The sequence below is a fragment of the Aedes aegypti genome, chromosome 1 (assembly GCF_002204515.2).
Source record: "Aedes aegypti strain LVP_AGWG chromosome 1, AaegL5.0 Primary Assembly, whole genome shotgun sequence".
Lineage (NCBI taxonomy): Eukaryota > Metazoa > Arthropoda > Insecta > Diptera > Culicidae > Aedes > Aedes aegypti.
This window is the reverse complement of record NC_035107.1, coordinates 8,183,362-8,203,729: the sequence shown is the minus strand read 5'-3', so window position 1 is coordinate 8,203,729 and position 20,368 is coordinate 8,183,362. Positions and strand designations below refer to the sequence as shown.

Genomic DNA, 20,368 nt, shown 5'->3' with positions numbered 1-20,368 from the left:
TCGTTTTGTGGTGTATTTACCACATGATGAACCATCCCCAATGGATGATTTCAAACGAGTTATCGTTCACTGTCTATGAAAAGGCCTTCTGCTGATTGTGGGCAGTGATGCTGATACTCATCACATCATCTGGAGCAGCTCAGATATCAATTTGAGAAGCTCCAGTCTGATGGAATGCTTAAGTAGTTCTAATCTTGGATTACTTATTGTAGGAAATCGCCTACATCTCTATATGAACATAAGAATGTAAATTCGCAGACTATGCATTTGTTATACTCCACAAACTGTGAATTGGTTGTGACCAAATTCCATGGATTTTCTCCACATGGCAAATATTCAGTGTGTTGATACATTTGTGTGTGATAGTTGTGATTCCGATTATGGAACTTCTTATCACCTGATATGTAACTGTCAAGTTCTCGCGTAATGGCGATTCCAATTACTTGGTAAACACTTATTAGGTGAAACTGATTTCAGTAACCTGAATCTTCAGGACCTTCTGTTATTCTTAACCCGCTGTGGTAATGAGCTATAGGCTCTCTTTACGCTCATGCGTTTTGCAGTGCCCTTTTTAGGGCGCTGTTCGAACCCATTGTGGTATGGAGCTACATGCTCTTAATTCGCTTATGCGATTTTCCCTCTTCAAGGGACCCCACTCCTATTTCCTCCCATCTTCCCCTTCCCTTTCCTCTCCCATCGGGTAGATGATGAAATAGGCTCAAACATGGCGATGGCACAAATCTCCCAAATGGCGGGGAACGTGCCTCTGGAGCCGGCCTTCTGATACCGTAATCCAGGGGCAAATTGATCATTATTTAACAACTTTTTGTAATGTTATCATTGAGAATTCAAAGATTGTCAAATTTATTTTGGTAAAATCAGTACTCCAATGACCTCTGAGCGGTTCCATTTGAATTCGAATGTCGGTTTACCTTTGTATTTTTTGATTTGGATGAAATTTTGCACATGCTTTCTTTTTGCCCAAAAATGCCTTTTTGCATCATCGGCTCGCCATTTTGACTCTAGCCTTACTTTTGAGAAGGGCCCAAAAAAAAAAAAAATTCTTAATAATTTTCAAAAAATTATAACTTAGAAACGGTTTGTCCGATCAGTTTGGTGCCTTCCGCAAAGTTTTAGGTTATTGTTGGAACTATCTGGAAAAAATATACTCTGTAAAAAAAATGTTGTAATTTTTTATATATCGAAAATAAAGCTTAAAAATCAATTTTCTCAAAAATCGTATTTTTGATTTTTTTTATTTTCTATATGTTGAAGTAGACAAAAAATGAAGTCTTTTGTATAGTGGGTCAAGATGGAGAAATCATGGACAAAAAAGTTATGATTTTTTGAAAAAAGGTGAATTATTGAAAATGGTCATAATAAACTTTTTAAATATTTTTCAACTCGATTTTATGAAAGTACGCAAAATTTACAACAAAAAAGGTTAACGGAAAAATCAGGCTGACTTTTACCGTTTTAAAGATACAGCGATTTTAATACAAAATTATGATATAATTTTCAATTTTCGATCATTATATTGTAACTTAGAAACGGTTTGTCCGATTAGTTTGGTGTCTTCCGCAAAGTTTTAGGTTATTGTTGGGAATATCTGGAAAAAATATACACTGTAAAAAAAATGTTGTAATTTTTTATATATCGAAAATAAAGCTTAAAAATCAATTTTCTCAAAAATCGTATTTATGATTTTTTTATTTTTTTATACGTTGAAGCAGACAAAAAATGAAGTTTTTTGCATAGTGGGTCAAGATGGAGAAATCATGGACAAAAAAGTTATGTGACATTGGGTCACTGTAATTGAAATAACTTGTTTTTGAGAATATGCTTTCAAAACCATTCACAACTGAAAAATATTGACAAAAAACGATGCAAACAAGACAAAAAGATATCTAAGATGTTTCACAAGTATGATAAACCCACTTAAAATAAAGATTATACTGAAAATTGAAGAACTATGAGAAAAAATATGTAAACCCAACATTTATCGTCAAGTTTACATAAATTTTCTTGGTTTTTCCTTCAAATTGTCTTCAAAGTCTCATCCCCATTGCTATAAAGCCCATTCAGTTTCCCCAAAGGTGTACTGAAACAGTGATTATTTTAAACCTTCGCAAATAGTTAAATTTCGGTGCGACATTCCACGATCAATAAATTTCAGGCAGAAGTTGACGTCATAATCCCAGTATTTCAGCGATACAACTCATTTGTACTTCCGTGAGATGTTTCTATAATATGAAAACACTGATAAATAATCAAATTTAGAAAAAAACACCCTTTTGATAAAAATGTACGATGTCGCTGCGCACGAAACACAGTTGCTGGTTTGAGAAGTTGTCAAAATGCGTTGTATTGTTATTTAATGCACGGAATACTCAAGTAGATTTTTTTGATGTTTCTGAGACGCTGTATTTAGAAAGAATAAGCACATCTTAATGAAAAAAGAGAACACCCGGCACCGTAAAATGTCAAAAAAGTGGACTTGGAATTCCATTTACTATCGTTCTTGCTTGACCCAATCTCACCCCCATTTTCAATGTTTTAGACATCGTACCGAAAAAAAATATTTTTTTGTGGGAAAATAAAACAGATTCCGGAAAATACCTGTGATGTGTAATGAAAAGACTTTCAACATTCTACTAATACAACGATAGAAGCTAGAGTGCATGCGTGATACTTTGTACAGGAGAAATTTTATGTTGTAAATTTTATCTAGTTTCAACATGCAAGTTTATTGATGTAGTACACAAAAATTACTATTTCTAAAAATGTATATTGTTATGAATAATGTGTAATAATATGTTCCCTAACATATGAATTATTCATTTTAGTAATATCAGCGTTATTAGCTGAAATATTTCACAAAACAAATTTTTCCGTTTTGACCCAATCTCACCCCCTAGACCCATTGTCACCCCCATTGACGGTATATAAAAATTTACAACATTTTGTTTTTACAGTGTATATTTTTTTCCAGATAGTCCTAACAATAACCTAAAACTTTGCGGAAGGCACCAAACTGATCGGACAAACCGTTTCTAAGTTATAATTTTTTGAAAATTATTAAGGATTTTTTTCTTAGGCTCTTCTCAAAAGTAAGGCTAGAGTCAAAATGGCGAGCCGATGATGCAAAAAGGCATTTTTGGGCATAAAGAAAGCATTTGCAAAATTTCATCCAAATCAAAAAATATAAAAATGAAATTTGGGAAAAAAGTCGTCATTTTCTGTGGAACCGCTCCTACATCAGTTTGTGTAATCGGTTTTTTATGAAATAAAATTTAACATATCATAAAATTAGTTTTAATTAGACCTGTGCGCCGAAATATTTTTAATCGGCGGCGGCGTGAGGGTATTTTTGTACCGGCGGCGGCGGCGTCATCGGCGTCACGCCGTTTACAAGTTTAGGCGGCGTTCATCGGCGTGGAGAAAATTGGACATCGAAAATTGAAAATTGTCTTCTTTTTTCCTGCCTTACATTCCTACTGGTACAGACCCTAGGATAGCCTACTTCTTAGCTTGGATTTCTACAAACACTTCCTCAGTTGGTAACTAAGAGCTTTCTTTGCCAAAGTTGCCTTTTGCACATTCGTGTCTCGTGTGGCTGGTATGATGATACTTTTTGCCCAAGAGAAGCATGTAAATTTTCTTTTATACGAAAAGTTCCTGAACTGATCAGGAATCGACCCAGATACCTTCAGCAGAACTCTTCGAAATACTCAAGCAAGAATATTAGAAGAAATCCTCAAAGTAATCCTAAAAAACAATCAAGAATCTTTTCAAAATTCTAGTAGCAATATACGGGCTGATAATGACTTGCATGGATGATATTCTGGAGAAAACTTTGGATGAACCTCTTCAGCAATGCAAGAAAAAATCTTGTAAGCATTATTGTTGGTGGTTTAGGAACAATATGTCAAAAAACAAAACGTCGAAAGCGATGAATTTGAAACATTGTTTATTAGACTTCTTTTTTCACATCAGATTCGATTAAATATGATCTGAATAACCTTTTGCACATAATGAATCTTTTTTTTTGGAAAAGAATAATTCTTACAAGAAATTGCGTTTCCTTTAATTTCTTTCTTTTGACGTTTTGTCCTTTCGACATTTTGGCATTCGGCGTTTTGGGATTCTACGTGCTGTCACCCAACCATTTAAGTATTAATCAAGGAGTTGGATGAATCTTTAGAGCATATCTCAACGGAAATCATTGCGAAATCCAAATAGAACAACTGGAGTATTATCTAAAGAATTTCCGCTGAAAAAAATTTAAGGATGGTTGGAAAATTTTTAGAGAAAGACGTAGATGAGGTTTTACTATTTTTGGAAGAATTAATTTGAAGAAATTCATGAACTAGTGCATCATGATCAATTTTGAACAAATTTACATGCGGTATCATATGGCGATATTATGCTTATGCATGTGAAAGGTGATGAGATCTGTGAATTTGCTTCGAGAATTTTGAAAAAAAATTTGAAGGAGCATTGAGAGGCATATCTATAGTGGGCGGTACCCATGATACCACACCATTTTTTTCCAACAAACACAATACATTTTCTCGATTTAAACTTGAGATAATAGCACTATAAGGAACATCAATACCAATCCTAACAAAAACGCATATAAATATTGATTGTTTTATGCATACTATGCAAAATAACCGAAACTCGAACAGAAAAGAAAATCTAAACTAGTTATTGACTTGATTTTTTTTCCCGACGTTCCGGTAATTTGTTGTGACCTTTTTCAAAGGAAAAATGGTCAATCGTTTTTGTCCTTATTGATTCAATAAGGACAAAAACGATTGACCATTTTTTCCTTGAAAAAGACCTCAACAAATGGCCGAAACGTCGGGCAAAATAAATTAAAATGTTCGCAGATTAAGACTGAGATAGCCGACAACCAAAAATTTACGTTATTGACTTGGTTATTATGTTATTTCATAAGCAAATTGTTGTTATTATTTTCTGTTAATATTCCCAATTCACAAAAAGTAGTTAAGTCAATAACAAGTTTAGAAATCCGCTCGGAAAAAGCGATAAATATGTGCATAATGTAATTTTTTGGTAAAAATTGCGATAATTTTTACTTGCAATTAAAAACTGTTTAATTTTTTTATGAAAACAACAAACGGTGTGTTTGGTGAATGACTTTCTTTAACAATAATTACTTATTAAGTTTATCAATTCAGTACAAATTACCATTGAAAATACAGTTGCGCTCATATAAAAATCCATAGCCACCATAAAAGAATTAATAGTTTTTTTTTTTTTGAAGATTCGCAAGAAATTTCTTGAAAATGTTGTTGTTGAAATTACCAAAGGAATTTTTGAAATTAAAATATGCAGAATCATGAAGAATTTACTAGAGAATTCTGGAACAATCATTTAAGGGTTTTCCTTGGAAAAAATTTGAATGAACAATTGACATATGTCGAAAAAGTATTTGTGGTGGTATACCGGAAGAATTCGATAGAGGAAACCCATGTTAAAATTTCTGAAGGAACTCTTAGAGATTCGATTGAGAATGCTCTGAATAAATCTCAAAAGTAATTCTTAGCCGCTCACCTACTCATGAATTCGTTGAATATATGTAGGTATCCTTTGATGAATTCTAGAAAAACACACTGGCAGGATTCTTGCAGGAATCCTTGCAATAATTTCTCGATGAACCCCTATCGCAACATTCGATATAATTACTGGAGGAATTTTTGAAGCATTTGTTAGATAAATGATTGAAGGAATTCGTGCAGAAACATGTGAAAGAATCCCGGATGGGTAGCTTAGGTTTATAGAATAATTGGTAGAGGATTTTCGTTTTTATTTTTTAAGAAATCCCTTGATTATCCTTTATAACACGATTGTTTTCAAAGTAGACTGCTGTAATAAGTCTCAAGTAATAAATGAGGAAATAAAAAACGCCAGAGGAATCTTTGAAATATTTGTGGAATTATGGATGAATAAATTACTGGAGGATTTGCAAAAACAGGCATACAAGAGATAACAAGAGATAACTACAAGGCATTCTGAAGTAGCATTCGAAGGAATTCATACAGGAAACTCTGAAAGAGTTCAAGAAGAAACTCGTGTAGGTATTCCAGGATAAATCCCTGAAGAATCGCTGGAAGTTTCAAAGATGGAGTTGATAGAGACATTCCTCAAGTTCCTGGAGGATTATGTGGAGGAATTATTGGATCAATTCCTTGATGAATTTCTGTAAGAATATCCATAGGAATTCCTTAAGCAATATTGGATTATTTTGTAGTTTTTTTTCTATAAAAATAGGTCAAATTTAAAAAACCGTCGGCGTGACGTAAATTGGATCGGCGGCGGCGGCGTGGCGTGGCGGCGCACATATAGAGCATATAGAGCATATTTAAGAATGTAAAATTTCCCTATCTACTAAATGTGGGTTTCCTGAATACGAAAATGATGTCAAAATTCTTACAACCCGTAAATATCATTTTTTTTTGTTTGCAAAACTTTATTATTATGAAAATTTATTGGCTTTTCTCGGTGAATACAATACCTATACTCAGAGTGAAAGGGAGTAACGAAAGTAATGAAATGACAAGATGGATAGAATCTCGTCGCTCGCTTGCGATTCTATCCATCTTGTCTTTTCATTACTTTCGTTACTCCCTTTCACTCTGAGTATAGGTGTTGTGTTCACCGAAAAAAGCCAATAAATTTTCATAATAATAAAGTCATGCGGTGATTAAACCTTATAAATGTAAAATTAAACTTTGTAAATCTACATAATACGCCTAAATGTATGCAATTTCCCTTGAAACCAGCACGTTATGCAACAATGAATGGTTTAATGAGCAAAAAACTATTCTTGTAATGGTATACGATTTCAAAAATGCGTTCAGCAGTTCACACTGAAGCTCACACAACATTTTTAACACTCAAAGTTTGCATGCAGGCTTGTTTAGTACCGACATTTCCAACAGTATTGGCAACAACTTCAAAAATTGTAAATATTTCTATGCAAAACTGACCATAATAAAAATAAAATAGTTTATAATCATCATTAGACGTCTATAAACTAGAAAACATTGAATGTCTGTGATGCCAACGAAGAATTAAGCATCCTTGAAAAGAAATGCTATTTCTTACCGACTTGATCAAATTCACCCCAGTGATCAATTTTCCCCCGGATTACGGTACTAGAGACACTATAGCTGATCCAAAGTTCGAACTATTACAACATTATGGTAAATCCATTCAATTGTACGAGTTTTTTCCGTGTAGGCTATTTAAACAAATCCATACATATCTCGCTGAGGACCTCTGACATACATGATGTACTTATATAAATCTATGAATGGCAAAACTTTCTCATTCCACGATGTAACGAAACTTTTCTTTCTCTTTCTCGTTCCTCCCCAGGTATACGTCCATCAACGAATGCAACCAAGCTGTGAAATCTGGGCTCCAATGAGCCATAGCATAGTGAATAAACCACTAACACTTCCAGTTGAACCCACAATCTCCGGTTAGAGTAGAGCACCCGGGGAACAATCAGAATCACTTCCCCCATCACAATAGGTAGGTAAGAAGATGCTTCATTCCCATCCCGTTGTTCAGAAGAGCTTGACAGCGAGCAGAGAAATCCGAACGTCGACGGCATGATGCTACGGTGGCCCAAATTGGGGCTCACTCAGCCCTACTACAAGTATCTATGGCGCTGTTGGTTGCTGGTAGGTCTGGTCCTTCTTCAGCGGATAAGTTACGGCCGGATGGAGGAAATTCTTCAGCTGCGGAGTAGTGGACGGGGATCAACGGGAGGAAGCGGCAGCGGGGCGGCTCAACATCACCAGCAGCAGCAGCGGCAACAGTTGGAAGAACAAGAACTTTTTTCCTCGTCGTCTTCCTCGAACGAGATTGAATGTCCGAGCTTTGCCGAGAATTCGGCCTGTCCGTGCTACAAGTTCGAGGACGGTACGTGTCGTAGATGTTTTTTTTGTTCTCTTTCCCAGAAACCATCGCAGTATGTCACGCACAAGGTTTTCCTTTCTTGTAAAACACAGCAAGCGGCGAAATCCCATACGAAAGCTGCGCATACTGCGATTGCCTCGCATCACTTCTTATGACTGCCGTTAAACGCATAATTGTCCCATGTTACTTTTGGTCTATTTTGACTTTTTGCCACTAAGAAGTTTATTTGAAAGTATAATTTTAGAAAAAGTAAGCTTTATGATAGAACTACATAAAGAGACTACCAAGTCAATTAATTGAATTTTCACGCATAGCTACTACGGTACTGCTATTGTGTTTCTACGCATAATTGTACAACGCAAACAAAATATTATGTACGTAGTTTTTAATAGTCTGTGACTCCGAAAAAACGCGTTGAAGATCAGTTGTGACTCATTCATGATTAAACAAACCCATTCTAAAGAAGTGTTTTTGGATAACTTGATCATATGCTAGGTTACTCCAGATACCCAATTGCCCTGTGAAAGTGGCCATTTTATTTACGGTTCTAAAACATATAGGTTTCATAAGCAAAAGCATATGCTTTTGCTTGTGACTCATGAAATTTCGTCAAAAACTAAGTCCAAAAAAAGACTGTTCAATAGTTTTTCGTAACGAATTGATGAAAAAAGTCGACTTATAATTCATTTATCAATTTCAAACGGAATCTTGTATTATTGGACTGAAATAACGTTATTTTGTTTTGTTTCGGTTCGTTGGGGCGTCCTGATGAGTCTCTGGAATAATTAACTTTCTGCTCTCTAATTCCAGATAGTTTGGTAATCTGGATAATTATCCAAGTTCATTGATTCGAAGTTTGACCGGTGCCGTGTTATTTTCATTTCCTTGGAAACGAATGAATATGGCTCAACCCAAGCGACAATGAACCAATGCACGAGTTCACGAATTTGACGGAGCCAAAATTACTCGTTTCCATGATCACGTAAATAACTCCTGAAATATCAAAGAGTGAACTCGTCTATTGTTGTAAATATTTAACAATGGACCTATGCACGGGTTCACTATTTGACGTTTTAGTGGTGCCGTGTTATTTATGGCACCATGGAAACTAGTGAATTCGGCACCGCTCAAACGGTAAATTAATGAACTCGTGCATCGGTCCATGCAGTGAAATCTCGACTCATGGAATCAAATTAAAAATTAAATGTCAGGGCTACTCTAATGGATCCTGCAAAAGGTATCCCTTAGAATTTATGTTCCTTAACTACAAATTTCCATGAGTAGAGGGTCACTTCAAAAAGAAATAATGCAGAGTAGACTGTAGTTTCCATAAACAAAAGATTGCTTAGATCTTTTAACATCAACTGTGAATACTACTTCACAATGTTATAACTACACACTCCCAAACAATCATATGATTTTACGTCTTTTGAATGCTCTTAAAAGAAACGACCCAAATGATGTAAATTTGTGTCGAGTTTTAAATACGTTAGTGTCTCATATAGGAAATGTCGATCGCAGTTCCATCGTTTTCGTGCCCTTTAACATGTAAAATTACATTATATGCTCAAGGTGTATTAAGCGTAAAATGTAATTTTACATGTTACAGGACACGTTTTTATATCGTTCCATCACTAACATCATGCAACATTCAGTTATAACGAGAACTACGAGAATTAAGCCATTATTTTAAAGAGTAGATTTGAAAAAAAAACGCTTGTACTGAAGATACCGAATTTTTCTTTGGATGCTAGAACCACCATTCTTTCGGCTTAATGAAAGACATTTTGGCTCTAGATAATTTGAGATTCAAAAGATTGAAAATTAAGTTGGCACTACTGCCACCTGTTGAACGAATAATGAATAAATCTTGTTCAATCACTATCTGACAGATGGATCTTCAAATTCTGAACATCTGAACTGGACATACTTCAACCACAGAGAACTGACATGCAAGAGTTCCAAATGATTTTTACAAACTGGAAGTCGTCATCTTGGATTCCAAAAGTGTGTCACCCATGAACAGGATCACAGATAAACCCCATCTCTTCTTAAAACTCCTAGAGAACAACCGTTAACTTACTTTTCGCTTCTAAATATTTTTACGCTCGAAATTCGAACTTACTTACAAAAATGTTTTGGAAAGCTTTTTCAGGGGACCATCATAGCATTTATGAAATTTTGGCGTAGTATGTGGCTCTGCACAAAAATCAGTCGCTCTCTTTTACTTTTTCAAAATATTTATAAACAACAAGGCCAGTGAACGTCAAAATCTCATCCAAAATCAAAACAGTGCAGTGACCCATGGTTCCATTAGTCAATATGAACCGATGTACGAGTCCCCCATTTGACGTTTGAGCGGTGCCGTGTTATTTATGCAACCATGGAAACGAGTGAATTAAGCACTGCTCAAACTTTAAATTAGTGAACTCATGCATCGATCCGTTGAGCCATCGACTCATGGAAGTTTCACTGGAATATATATTAATTTTATTAATGAACCAAAGTGATTATGTCCAATGGAGACTAAGCTATTTAAACGCGAAGTTCAATATGAAATTTACAATTTTTATATTATCATGTGTATTAATGCCGTTGGTATCGCTTGACGTTCTGTAATATAAGCAATATAGCATGTTTCATGCCTCAATGCTACAGAAATATTAGATGTGATTTACATTTCTTTACCTGTACAACTTATTTTTATTCTAATTCTGGTTTTTGAATGAGAAAAATTCCGTGTTATGGCATATTTGCATGACATTGTTCGTCATATTTGGTATGTTGCATCCAAATTCAAGCATTTTAATCACGATTGAGTCACCATGGAGACAATTTTCCATAGACTAACTTTTGAACTAGTAAACTTTTTTTTTCCAAGGCGCCGTTCACAAATTATTCAACGCTTCATACAACATTTTTAAATTTTTCATACAAACAGCGTTACGGAGCAATCGAAAATTTCCATTTTGAGCGTTATATGGCATGAATGCTGCCTGAATACCTCAGAAAGAAACAACGGAAACCACAAATCAAGCTGATTAACTTTCAAATTGGTTGTGGACTAAATACTGAATGTTGTCTCAGAAACGAGCGTAAGCGAATCGAACGTCTTGGATAAAAAAAAGTTTCGTTTACCCCTCGTTCTTCTTTCAGTGTAAGTGTTGTACATCACCTGCTCATGAAAAAGTATTTAGGGAGTCGATGCCGGTTATGGACCCTTTGCGTATTATGGACCCCCTACAGAAAAACATAAAATTAACACTCAAAGCAACTTTATTCCTATGAAAATCCACCGGAGGAACTTCGATTACATTGTTAGTCAGAAGTTAGTGGCACAATATTTGGTTTGAGACGCATAAATACAGATATTTGAAAAGTTTTGTAAATGAAACGACACAAGAGGGTCCATAATACGCATTTCCAGGTGGGTCCATAATAGGCTCGTCGGCAGCGAGCCGGATTACATGGGAATCAAAGGGAGGGTCCATAATACGCAACGTCAAAATTGTAAACAATCATATTATGGACCCCGGGAGGGTCCATAATAGGCATTCGGACAACAGTTTTTCAAATGCATATTTCGCTGGAAAAATTGAATGATTTTGTATGTTTCATAGACGTACTATGAAGTAAAGAAATTGAATTTGTTGTTAGACTCCACAAAACGTATATGCGTCTGAGATTTCATTGCGGAAAAGCGCCTAGAATGAATTTCAGCTACTAAGGGGTCCATTACTAGCATTGAAACCCTATTATTGTATGGAAAAAAGCATATTCCGATAGAAACATGTTCTTGAAATTTTTCGATCCGTTTCATAAAATATTGCTCATATTGGCACTCGCTGTATAGAATCTTTGTTGATTTTGTTAAGTCATTATCCTTACCTTGACAACAACAAAGATTGAAAAAGCGCTTGTCGCAAGATTGTCAGTTTCCTTTTAACTTAATCGTTCATTTCCCATATCACAGCATTTTTTTTTCAATTATATGAATGTCATTGATCTTCAGCTTTTCAAAACTAACGCTCTTCTGCTAATTATTATTGTATATCCACTTGAATGTTGGATTATCCCGGCTATTTGGAAGACTCTTCGAAACAGTCGTCGGAAATCGAGGGGAATCTCAATGTATTCCATCCACATGAAACAATGTTGTCAATATTGTTGGATCACATAATTAGAATGACTATACATACCTTACGCGCAATAAACTATTGCCACTTATTGAATTGTTTCGTTGAACCTGTAATATGAGCATTACAAACAATTACCACAAGTTGAATTATGTTTAGTGAAACATACTTTGTTAAACATTCCATCCAGCCACCCCTCATTTTTCGAGCCGTGCAGCCCGCAGCCGAACGTCACCAACAGCTGTTTTGGAGAACTGATTCGACGCCCACTCTGCTGTCCTTGTTGCTCTACTTGAAAGAGTAGGGGTGCTCGTTTACGCGCGAAAATTTTCTCGCGGAACGAATGACCCTCGGCATAAAGTCCTCAACAAACAACAACAACCGATGCACGAGTTCACTATTTTGATGTTTGAGCGGTGCCGACTTCACTCGTTCCCATGGTTACGTAAATAACACGGCACCGCTTAAACGTCGACGAGTGAATGCGTGTAGAGTACCTGTAAACAAGAGTGACGTCATGTTCCAGTTTTGACAGATCTCCTGCTCGATTGGAACGGAAAAACTTTTTTGAGATTTTTATGATTTTTTGAATTTTAAAATATACCTCATTTGTTATATTATTATGATCCTTAATTGAAATTGAACTAAAATTTAAATTTCTATGATTTAGGAATGCAATATTTCCCCAAAGTTACCCACTATCTGATAGCTTATGGTTCAACACTTTTATCGAGCATGAGGATGGAAAAAAAGTATTTGGTTTAAGTTTTAATACTATTCAATATTACATTTTAGTAATTTTGGTGATTTTGAATATGAAAAACAACTCTTGTCGCGTCATGTCGCCGCCATTTCGAATATTGCACATCAAAAAGCATCCTTAGATCTTACAAAAAACCTTTAAAATTTTTGCAGAAATTTGCTGATTTGCAAGTTAGAGATATTTGAATAATTCAATATTTTACATATATTTTGACGATATTTTTCATACAAAGTTTATTTAAAATTTATTTAACCACTATTCATACACATTTTGATCAAACTCAATCAAATATAAACAAAATTTGTGCTTTCAGCCCGGTTTGATAACAATTTTAAATTAAAAAAATATTTTTTTCAAAGTTACGTAATTTGTGAATAATCCCTTCTGAAACAACAAAAACGCCAAATAACATATTCAGATTACATATTTCATCGATTAAGGCGATAAAAATAGTTTTGGCCAAACTTCACTTTTTTCCGACCATTGTGCGCTGTTCCAATTTTGACACTGACGCCACTCTTATCTAAATCCACTCTGAACGCGTGCATTGGTCCAACTTTGATGGTGGCATAAATGTCAGGGGATTGAGTATATTGAGTATGTTTTTTGTCCCTGTAAGTGAGCATGGCTAAACAAATCTAGGTCACTGTACGAGACATAAACTGAATAACCAGAAAGTAGGGTAAATGATGGCTTCGGTACCCTGAGGGTATTTTCGGCAGCATTAATTTATCGTCCTTATTAAAATTTATCTACGAAACAAAAGTTAACTTCAATGTACTCAACATATTCCTTGAACTATAATCTTCCATGTGGTTCTCATCTTTCACAAAAATATTATATAACATTGATTTAATCATCAAATGAAATAAATGCTAACGAAATTATCGTCATTCGTGAGCTGCCGAATAAAACAACACAAGAACAGCTTAAGAAAAACTCACCACTTTAAACGGTCCAATTCTCCGCTCCAATTACAATTTTTTCACAAAAGCTACGCACCGATCACATATGCACTCTTGAACTTTCGATTTGTATATAAAGCACTCGAAAATACTTAATTTTAGTGTTTCAAATCACAAATTAAAATTATTGCACTTTGATTACCTCGGCAATCACTTCTTATTACTGGACAAAGTTGACAGGAAACCATATTCAATTGCGGTGTATTTATTATTCACAATTTAAACTCATACAAAAAGTTGAACACAACTAATCAATTTATTGGAACTAGGCAACAAAGCATGCATTGGTAATAATTGAGCCTATCAATACTTTCCTTATCTGCGTATTGTAGCGCATAAACATCAATATACTGAGAAACATATAAAATATACCACTTTTAATAGGTTAAGTATTTTGGCAACACTTCTGTTGTTCTACAGGCAATTCGCGACTACGAAGCAAAAACAGATTCCACAATGCACTATGCAATATGAACGCAAATAAATTTTACTGGCAAAGTTTGGATTTTGATCCGAACAAGCCGATCGAACAATATTAGGAGAGTGCTAATCATAAACCAACAAAAAATCGTGAAACATCGCAACCGGAATTTTTTTTAATGTTTCCATTCACTCTCTCGGGAATAACATGGTGATAGAGCATTCAAGAGCAGCAACCTTTACAGACCACAACCATATCGAGCCATTCAGCGAATAGTTCAATTCACAGTGAAATTATTTACCTTTTGCATTTAAAGAAATTTGAAAACAACTGCGCAAGTACCGTCGTTGGGGGTGAGATTTGGCCAAAAATGCGTAAGTCCTCATTTATATTTAAACAACTTTCGCAATTTGCATGATATGTTCGGCTAAATATGAGAATACTTTGCAAATGCTGAACAAATGATTGAAATTTGATTATTTTCCTTTAAATAGGAAACGTATGAAAATTGGCACAAACTCACCCCTTCGAGAGGGTGACATAGGGCCAAACAAACTACACTCAGGAAAGTGAACTATCGTTAAACATAGGAACCCCTTATGTAAATTCTCCACAAGAAATCGGATTGAAATTCATAAATATACGTAATAAAACCGAAACAAAAATAGTTTTCGCGGCATCCTGGAATCGCTTCAAGAACCTTGTGATCGATAGGCTCGTGCGCACTCCTTTTGTCTATCGACGCCTTAATGTGGGGTGATGCTAAGACGATACATACAGCTTTCGTATTGCAATAATCGTTTCATCATTTCAAAATAGTATTCGTCCTTCTAAAAGCGAGATTATCTGTGTAGCCTCAAAAGTGACAATTTAAAAACGCCTTTTTCAAGATTTTTTCGATGATTTATTACAAATAAACTACTAGTTCCATGAATCTAATATTTTGATGGTACAGTCAAGCTTCGTTCGTTGCGCTAAACCTGTAGCTCACTTAGTGCAAGACTGTGACTAATCGGGCTAATTTTCGAGCTGTCAAATAACATTAAACAAAAAAAACGGAGCTATCAACATTGATAAATTGCGTCTTATGTCAGAAAATGACGTTTGACTTCGTTTTAGGTGGGCTATAGCCCAACTAACGGGAGCCCAACTGAAACGTAGCCCACCTTAAGGTAGTGCAAAGAACGAAATTCGACTGTAGTTGTAGATAATTTCAAGGATTACCACGGTTACAATAATGAGAAGGTGATATATTCCGAAAACTGACAGCTACTTGATGACGTCATTCCTATCCATCTCGAACAAATGTGTGAAAACGAATGATCTAGTAGTCCTGATGTCCAAATTCAAGTTTACACCAGTAAAGAGTCTGCCTTGTTTATTGTTATGCCGTGAGGAATACTACATTGAAGTATTTTAATACTCCCAATGCTTGCTGATATATTTCAGATTATAATTTGGCCAAATGTCACTCACGACAAAAGTACCTGTAAACTTTGACAGACACTGGTGCCGTTGTTTTCAGTTCTTTCAAAGGAGAGGAAACCAGTGTGTAGCAAGTAATGAGTTACAGTCGTCGGCACTAACCAGAGGACGGTGTGTCCATCTTTTTCTCTTTTGTGATTTCTTCCTTTTGTGACGACAAAAGTCATGCGTGTTGTTGGAATGCGGACGGATGGTGTGGATCAGGAGCGAATAAAAGGGATAATATTCCGGCGCTCATTTTAAATCAACATCCAGCTGTGGCAGTAACGCGCAGACAATATTACGCGCAATTCAAACGCAATTCTGAAATCCAAATTATCCGTTCCGTGGATTTTCCTTGCAGAGCACAATATTACACGGGAAAAAAAATCTGTGGTAGCTGATTTTAGCTGATTACGCCCATTCTTGAAACTACCATGGCGGGGTGTAGTGGTTAGAATACATGCCTCTCACGCCAAGGACCTGGGATCGAATCCCATCCCCGAGATAGTCACAAAAAATTGAGTGACGACTTCCTTCGGAAAGGAAGTAAAGCCGTTGGTCCCGATATGAACTAGCCCAGGGCTAAAAATCTCGTTAATAAAGATAAAAAATAACTACCATGGAATTTCAGACCAAATTACTACAGGGTGTCCGCGAATTATCCATACAAACTTTGAGGACATGTCTTTATACAATCAAGCATAATAAATTCAACATCCTTGCATGGTTTTAACCATTACCTTATTATATACTTAAGAAGTAAGTTTGACACATTTCCGAAACCAAATATTTGTAAAACCAAGCCAAATGTGTTGAGATGTCTTAAAGAGAGCTGTATTTCAAGCTTTATGACGGAAGAGAAATGTCCATAGAACTCATTGTATTTGAACCGAATAATTTTCTATTTCCAGTCTAACTTGAAGCCACTTAGTTGTAGGTTGCTTCAAATAATAAAAGGACATTTGGATTCATCTCTTTTAGATTTTAGGGATAACACATCTCCAGTATGACTAGCGGCCCTCAGGAAAATCGTCCCCGAAAACTTTTAAATTTGCCTATCTCATTAACAAGCAATCAATTCGAAATTATTTCAAGTTGTATTTTGAGTTAGGTACATACGGTACATCTCACCACATTACTGGTGCATTTGATAGAAATAATTTACAACAATCTGATTTCGACTACGGACATGGTTAAATCAAACGCATTTCTGGTCTGCTGAAAATTGCCGGTGCGAGCGCTTAGGTTAACCCCCTAAAGTTCTTGTTTGTTTGGTTGGTTCTTGATTAGAATCGCACCTGCTGCAAGTTTATAACTATGGCATGTAAATTTTCACTGCCGAAATGCTGTGAGACTTGATACAAAAAATATTCGATGAAATAAATGAAAACGAATTTAGGAAGCGTCCATTTATGACGTAACGCTAAACTATTCAATTTTCGATCCGCTTCCCCCTCCGTAACGGTCTTTGTATGAAAAAAAATATGTATGAGCCGCAACATTTGAGCTTACTTCTCATCCCACTAAAGCGTTACTTAATGTGTGAACGGCGCCTTAGTCTGCACAAATTAAGTGGCGTTGTGCATTCAATTTGATTCTCTGTTACAGTATTTATAACTGCAAAGCTCTTTTCAGTGTAGTCTGTATTTTTCTGCATTGGCCCTTTCAACCAGTAGAACATGATGTGTGACGTTTAATTTCAGTCATTGTCAACAGATGCAAAAAGTAACCAATACATAAGCTCGTTTTTACACAGTTTTGGATTGCCGAAGTGAACATTTTAGTTGCCGACAATAGTAATTGCATTTCCGATAAAAGAACAAGTGCCTCGTGACTTTGGCGAGAAAAAACAGATGATTTAGAGAACAAAATAGTGTTCTGTGTAGAATAACCAATGAATAAAGAGTGCTCAAGTGTGTTCCAGGTGTCGCCTGCTAATTCTTGTGCTTAATTGTTGTGTATATTTGCCTTTTCAAAAGTCCAGCTGCTTAGACTGCCGAGAATACGTAAGATCCCCTACGTATAACAAAATCATCTCTTTAGGAGGGAAACGTGGCATCGTTTCATAAGCGGATGGTCATGGGTTTGATTCCCAGCTCCCCCCAACAAAAAACCCTTCGTCAGTCCGCAAGACAACGGTACGAGCTCCACCTGTCATAATGGCTCTCTGAAAGCGGACTGACAACCTGACCCTCTTCTGAGCGAACCCGGATAACACGACAACCGACCAACGGCAAGGAACAATGGACTTCTCTCTGGACTGATACGCCACATCACCTGCTCTTTCATCTACTAGCGATGGTGGAGTGTAAAACAGGCGCAGCTTCGGATCAGATCCACTGATAGATGCGATCGATTAAGAAGAATAGGCACCGGACACTGTACTAAAAGAACAGTTGTCAATGGATTACCTGCTTTGCTCTTGTCCACAGTTGAACAGCAGAAGTTTTCTCCTTTTATTTTGTATGCGGAAAGTCATCTAACTTCAAATTACTTGTGAGTGGAAGTAAAAAAAAAATTTTTTTTTCGGTAAGCGTAACAGCCATTATCATCACGCACAACCAATACCAAATTTTTTTTTTTCGATAATAGTTCCCAAATTTGAGAAGTGATTCGTTAGATGCTTTTCGCCATACACATATTTTTCGCGTTTCCTGTTAGCGATTTTTTGTGCATGTGCGTTCTTATGTATCGAGTAGCGAATCAGGCCATGCATGCAACCCATTTGAATTCGCTCTGGTGATGTCCAAGCTAGCGAAAAAGAGCTCTCAATAGGTTAAGTAAAATGAGAATAAAAATAATACCTTTTTTGTTATGCGATGTGCATAAAATGACGTCAAGAAGCCTTATACTTACAAAACTAAAGGCAATATACGTGCATATTTATATGATGAAAAATGGTATACATTGTATGTGTATAGATTTTACTGTGAACTAATTTGAAATCTTGTACGACTTAATTTATGATAACAGAACTCATTTGACAGCTGCTACGGATTGATCCAACTTAGGGTGCGGCCAGAGTAAGCGCAAAACGCAAAGTGAATATTGCATAGGAACCCGAGGAGGAATAAAAAACGTAGTTTCTCGATTTATCACTGCTCAGTTTTGTCTCGATTTATGCACGGTTTCCGTTTCTTATATATCACACAATGTTGCATGGTATTAAAAAATATGTTTTAAACAATTAAAATACTTTGTTGAGATATTCAACACCCAGACAACACAAAGTCGCAAAGAAATGAACATGAGAACTCGTTAAATTGTACAAATTTCACCACACATCCACTAAACGGTGGAAGAAATCGTTTGAGTGACGAGGTTCCTTGCAAAACGCTATTTTTTCATACTTGTTTTTAATTATGAATCATGGTTTACGGCTAACCAACCGAGTGGAAGTTTAACAACTACCAAAAAGCTAAACATTACATATATTTTGCAATTGGTTTAAATGGACAAATTGATGTGAAGTTTTGCGAAAAAGTTACACGTCTTCTCAGTGAGAATCGAACTCACGACTCCCTGATCTCTAGTTAGGGCGCGTTACCCCTACGCCATGAGAGGACTCATGAAGTTAACCTGAAGTCGATTTCAGCTCAATAATCACGCAAAGTGCTATTTTTTTCAGTTCATCAGTGAATTTTGTTTCGTTCCGTATACACGTTCTAAGTAATTCGAATTAATCCATAACAGCTGTCAAATTAGCTTTGTTATCATAAATTAAGTCGCATAAAGATACAGAATTGTTCGCAATAAAATCTATAAACTCGCATAGCATGCCAACTTTCAGCATATAAAATATGCACATAATCGCCTCTACTTGTGTGCGTAGAAGGCCATTTGATGATATCTCAATCGAATTCTTTGGACTTAGGGTAAATGATGGCTTTGGCACCCTGAGGGTATTTTCGGCAGCACTAACTTATCGTCCTTGTTTAAATTTATCTACGGAACACGAGTTAACTTCAATGTACTCAACATACTCCTTGAACTATAATCTTCCATGTAAATCACATCTTTCACACAAATATTATATAACATTGGTTTTATCATTAAGTCAAATAAATGCTTACGAAATTATCTTTATTCGTGAGCTGCCGAATAAAACAACACAAGGACAGCTTACAAAAACTCACCACTTTAAAAGATCCAATTCTCCGCTCCAATGCCAATTTTTTCACAAAAGCTACGCACCGGACACTTATGCACTATTGAATTTTTGATTTGTATATAAAGCACTCGAAAATACTTAATTTTTATGTTTTAAATCACAAATTGAAATTAATGCACTTTGATTTCCTCGGCAATCACTTTTTATAACTGGACTATGTTGCCAGAAAACCATATTCAATTGCGATGTATTTATTATTCACGATTTTTTCACGGCAACCTCAGGCAGTTTATGCCTGCCTGAGGTTGCCGTGAAAAAATCGTGAATATTAAATACATCGCAATTGAATATGGTTCAGATAGACGATGATACTATCATCTATGCAATATGCTATTGGGCACAATGAGGATATGACAAAAATCGATATCCAACGCCGTTTTGAAATCCAAGATGGGGGCCTCTGGTCAAGGAAAATTGTTGAAAACCCATGCAATATGGGTATTTTCGGAACGGACGCGACGAGGGGATGACAAAAATCGATGTTCG

At 35.8% G+C, this 20,368-nt stretch overlaps 1 protein-coding gene across 1 annotated transcript in view; it reads left to right on the top strand.

Moving 5' to 3' along the window:
- The window catches only part of LOC5572022 (protein artichoke), a 253,885-nt gene that overhangs the window by 168,347 nt on the left and 65,170 nt on the right, over positions 1 to 20,368 (top strand). Inside the window, exon 2 of the mRNA XM_021838835.1 lies at positions 7,411 to 7,962. Coding sequence (XP_021694527.1) covers positions 7,650 to 7,962 — 313 coding nt within the window. The 5' untranslated portion in view covers positions 7,411 to 7,649. The remainder of the gene's footprint in view (positions 1 to 7,410; positions 7,963 to 20,368) is intronic.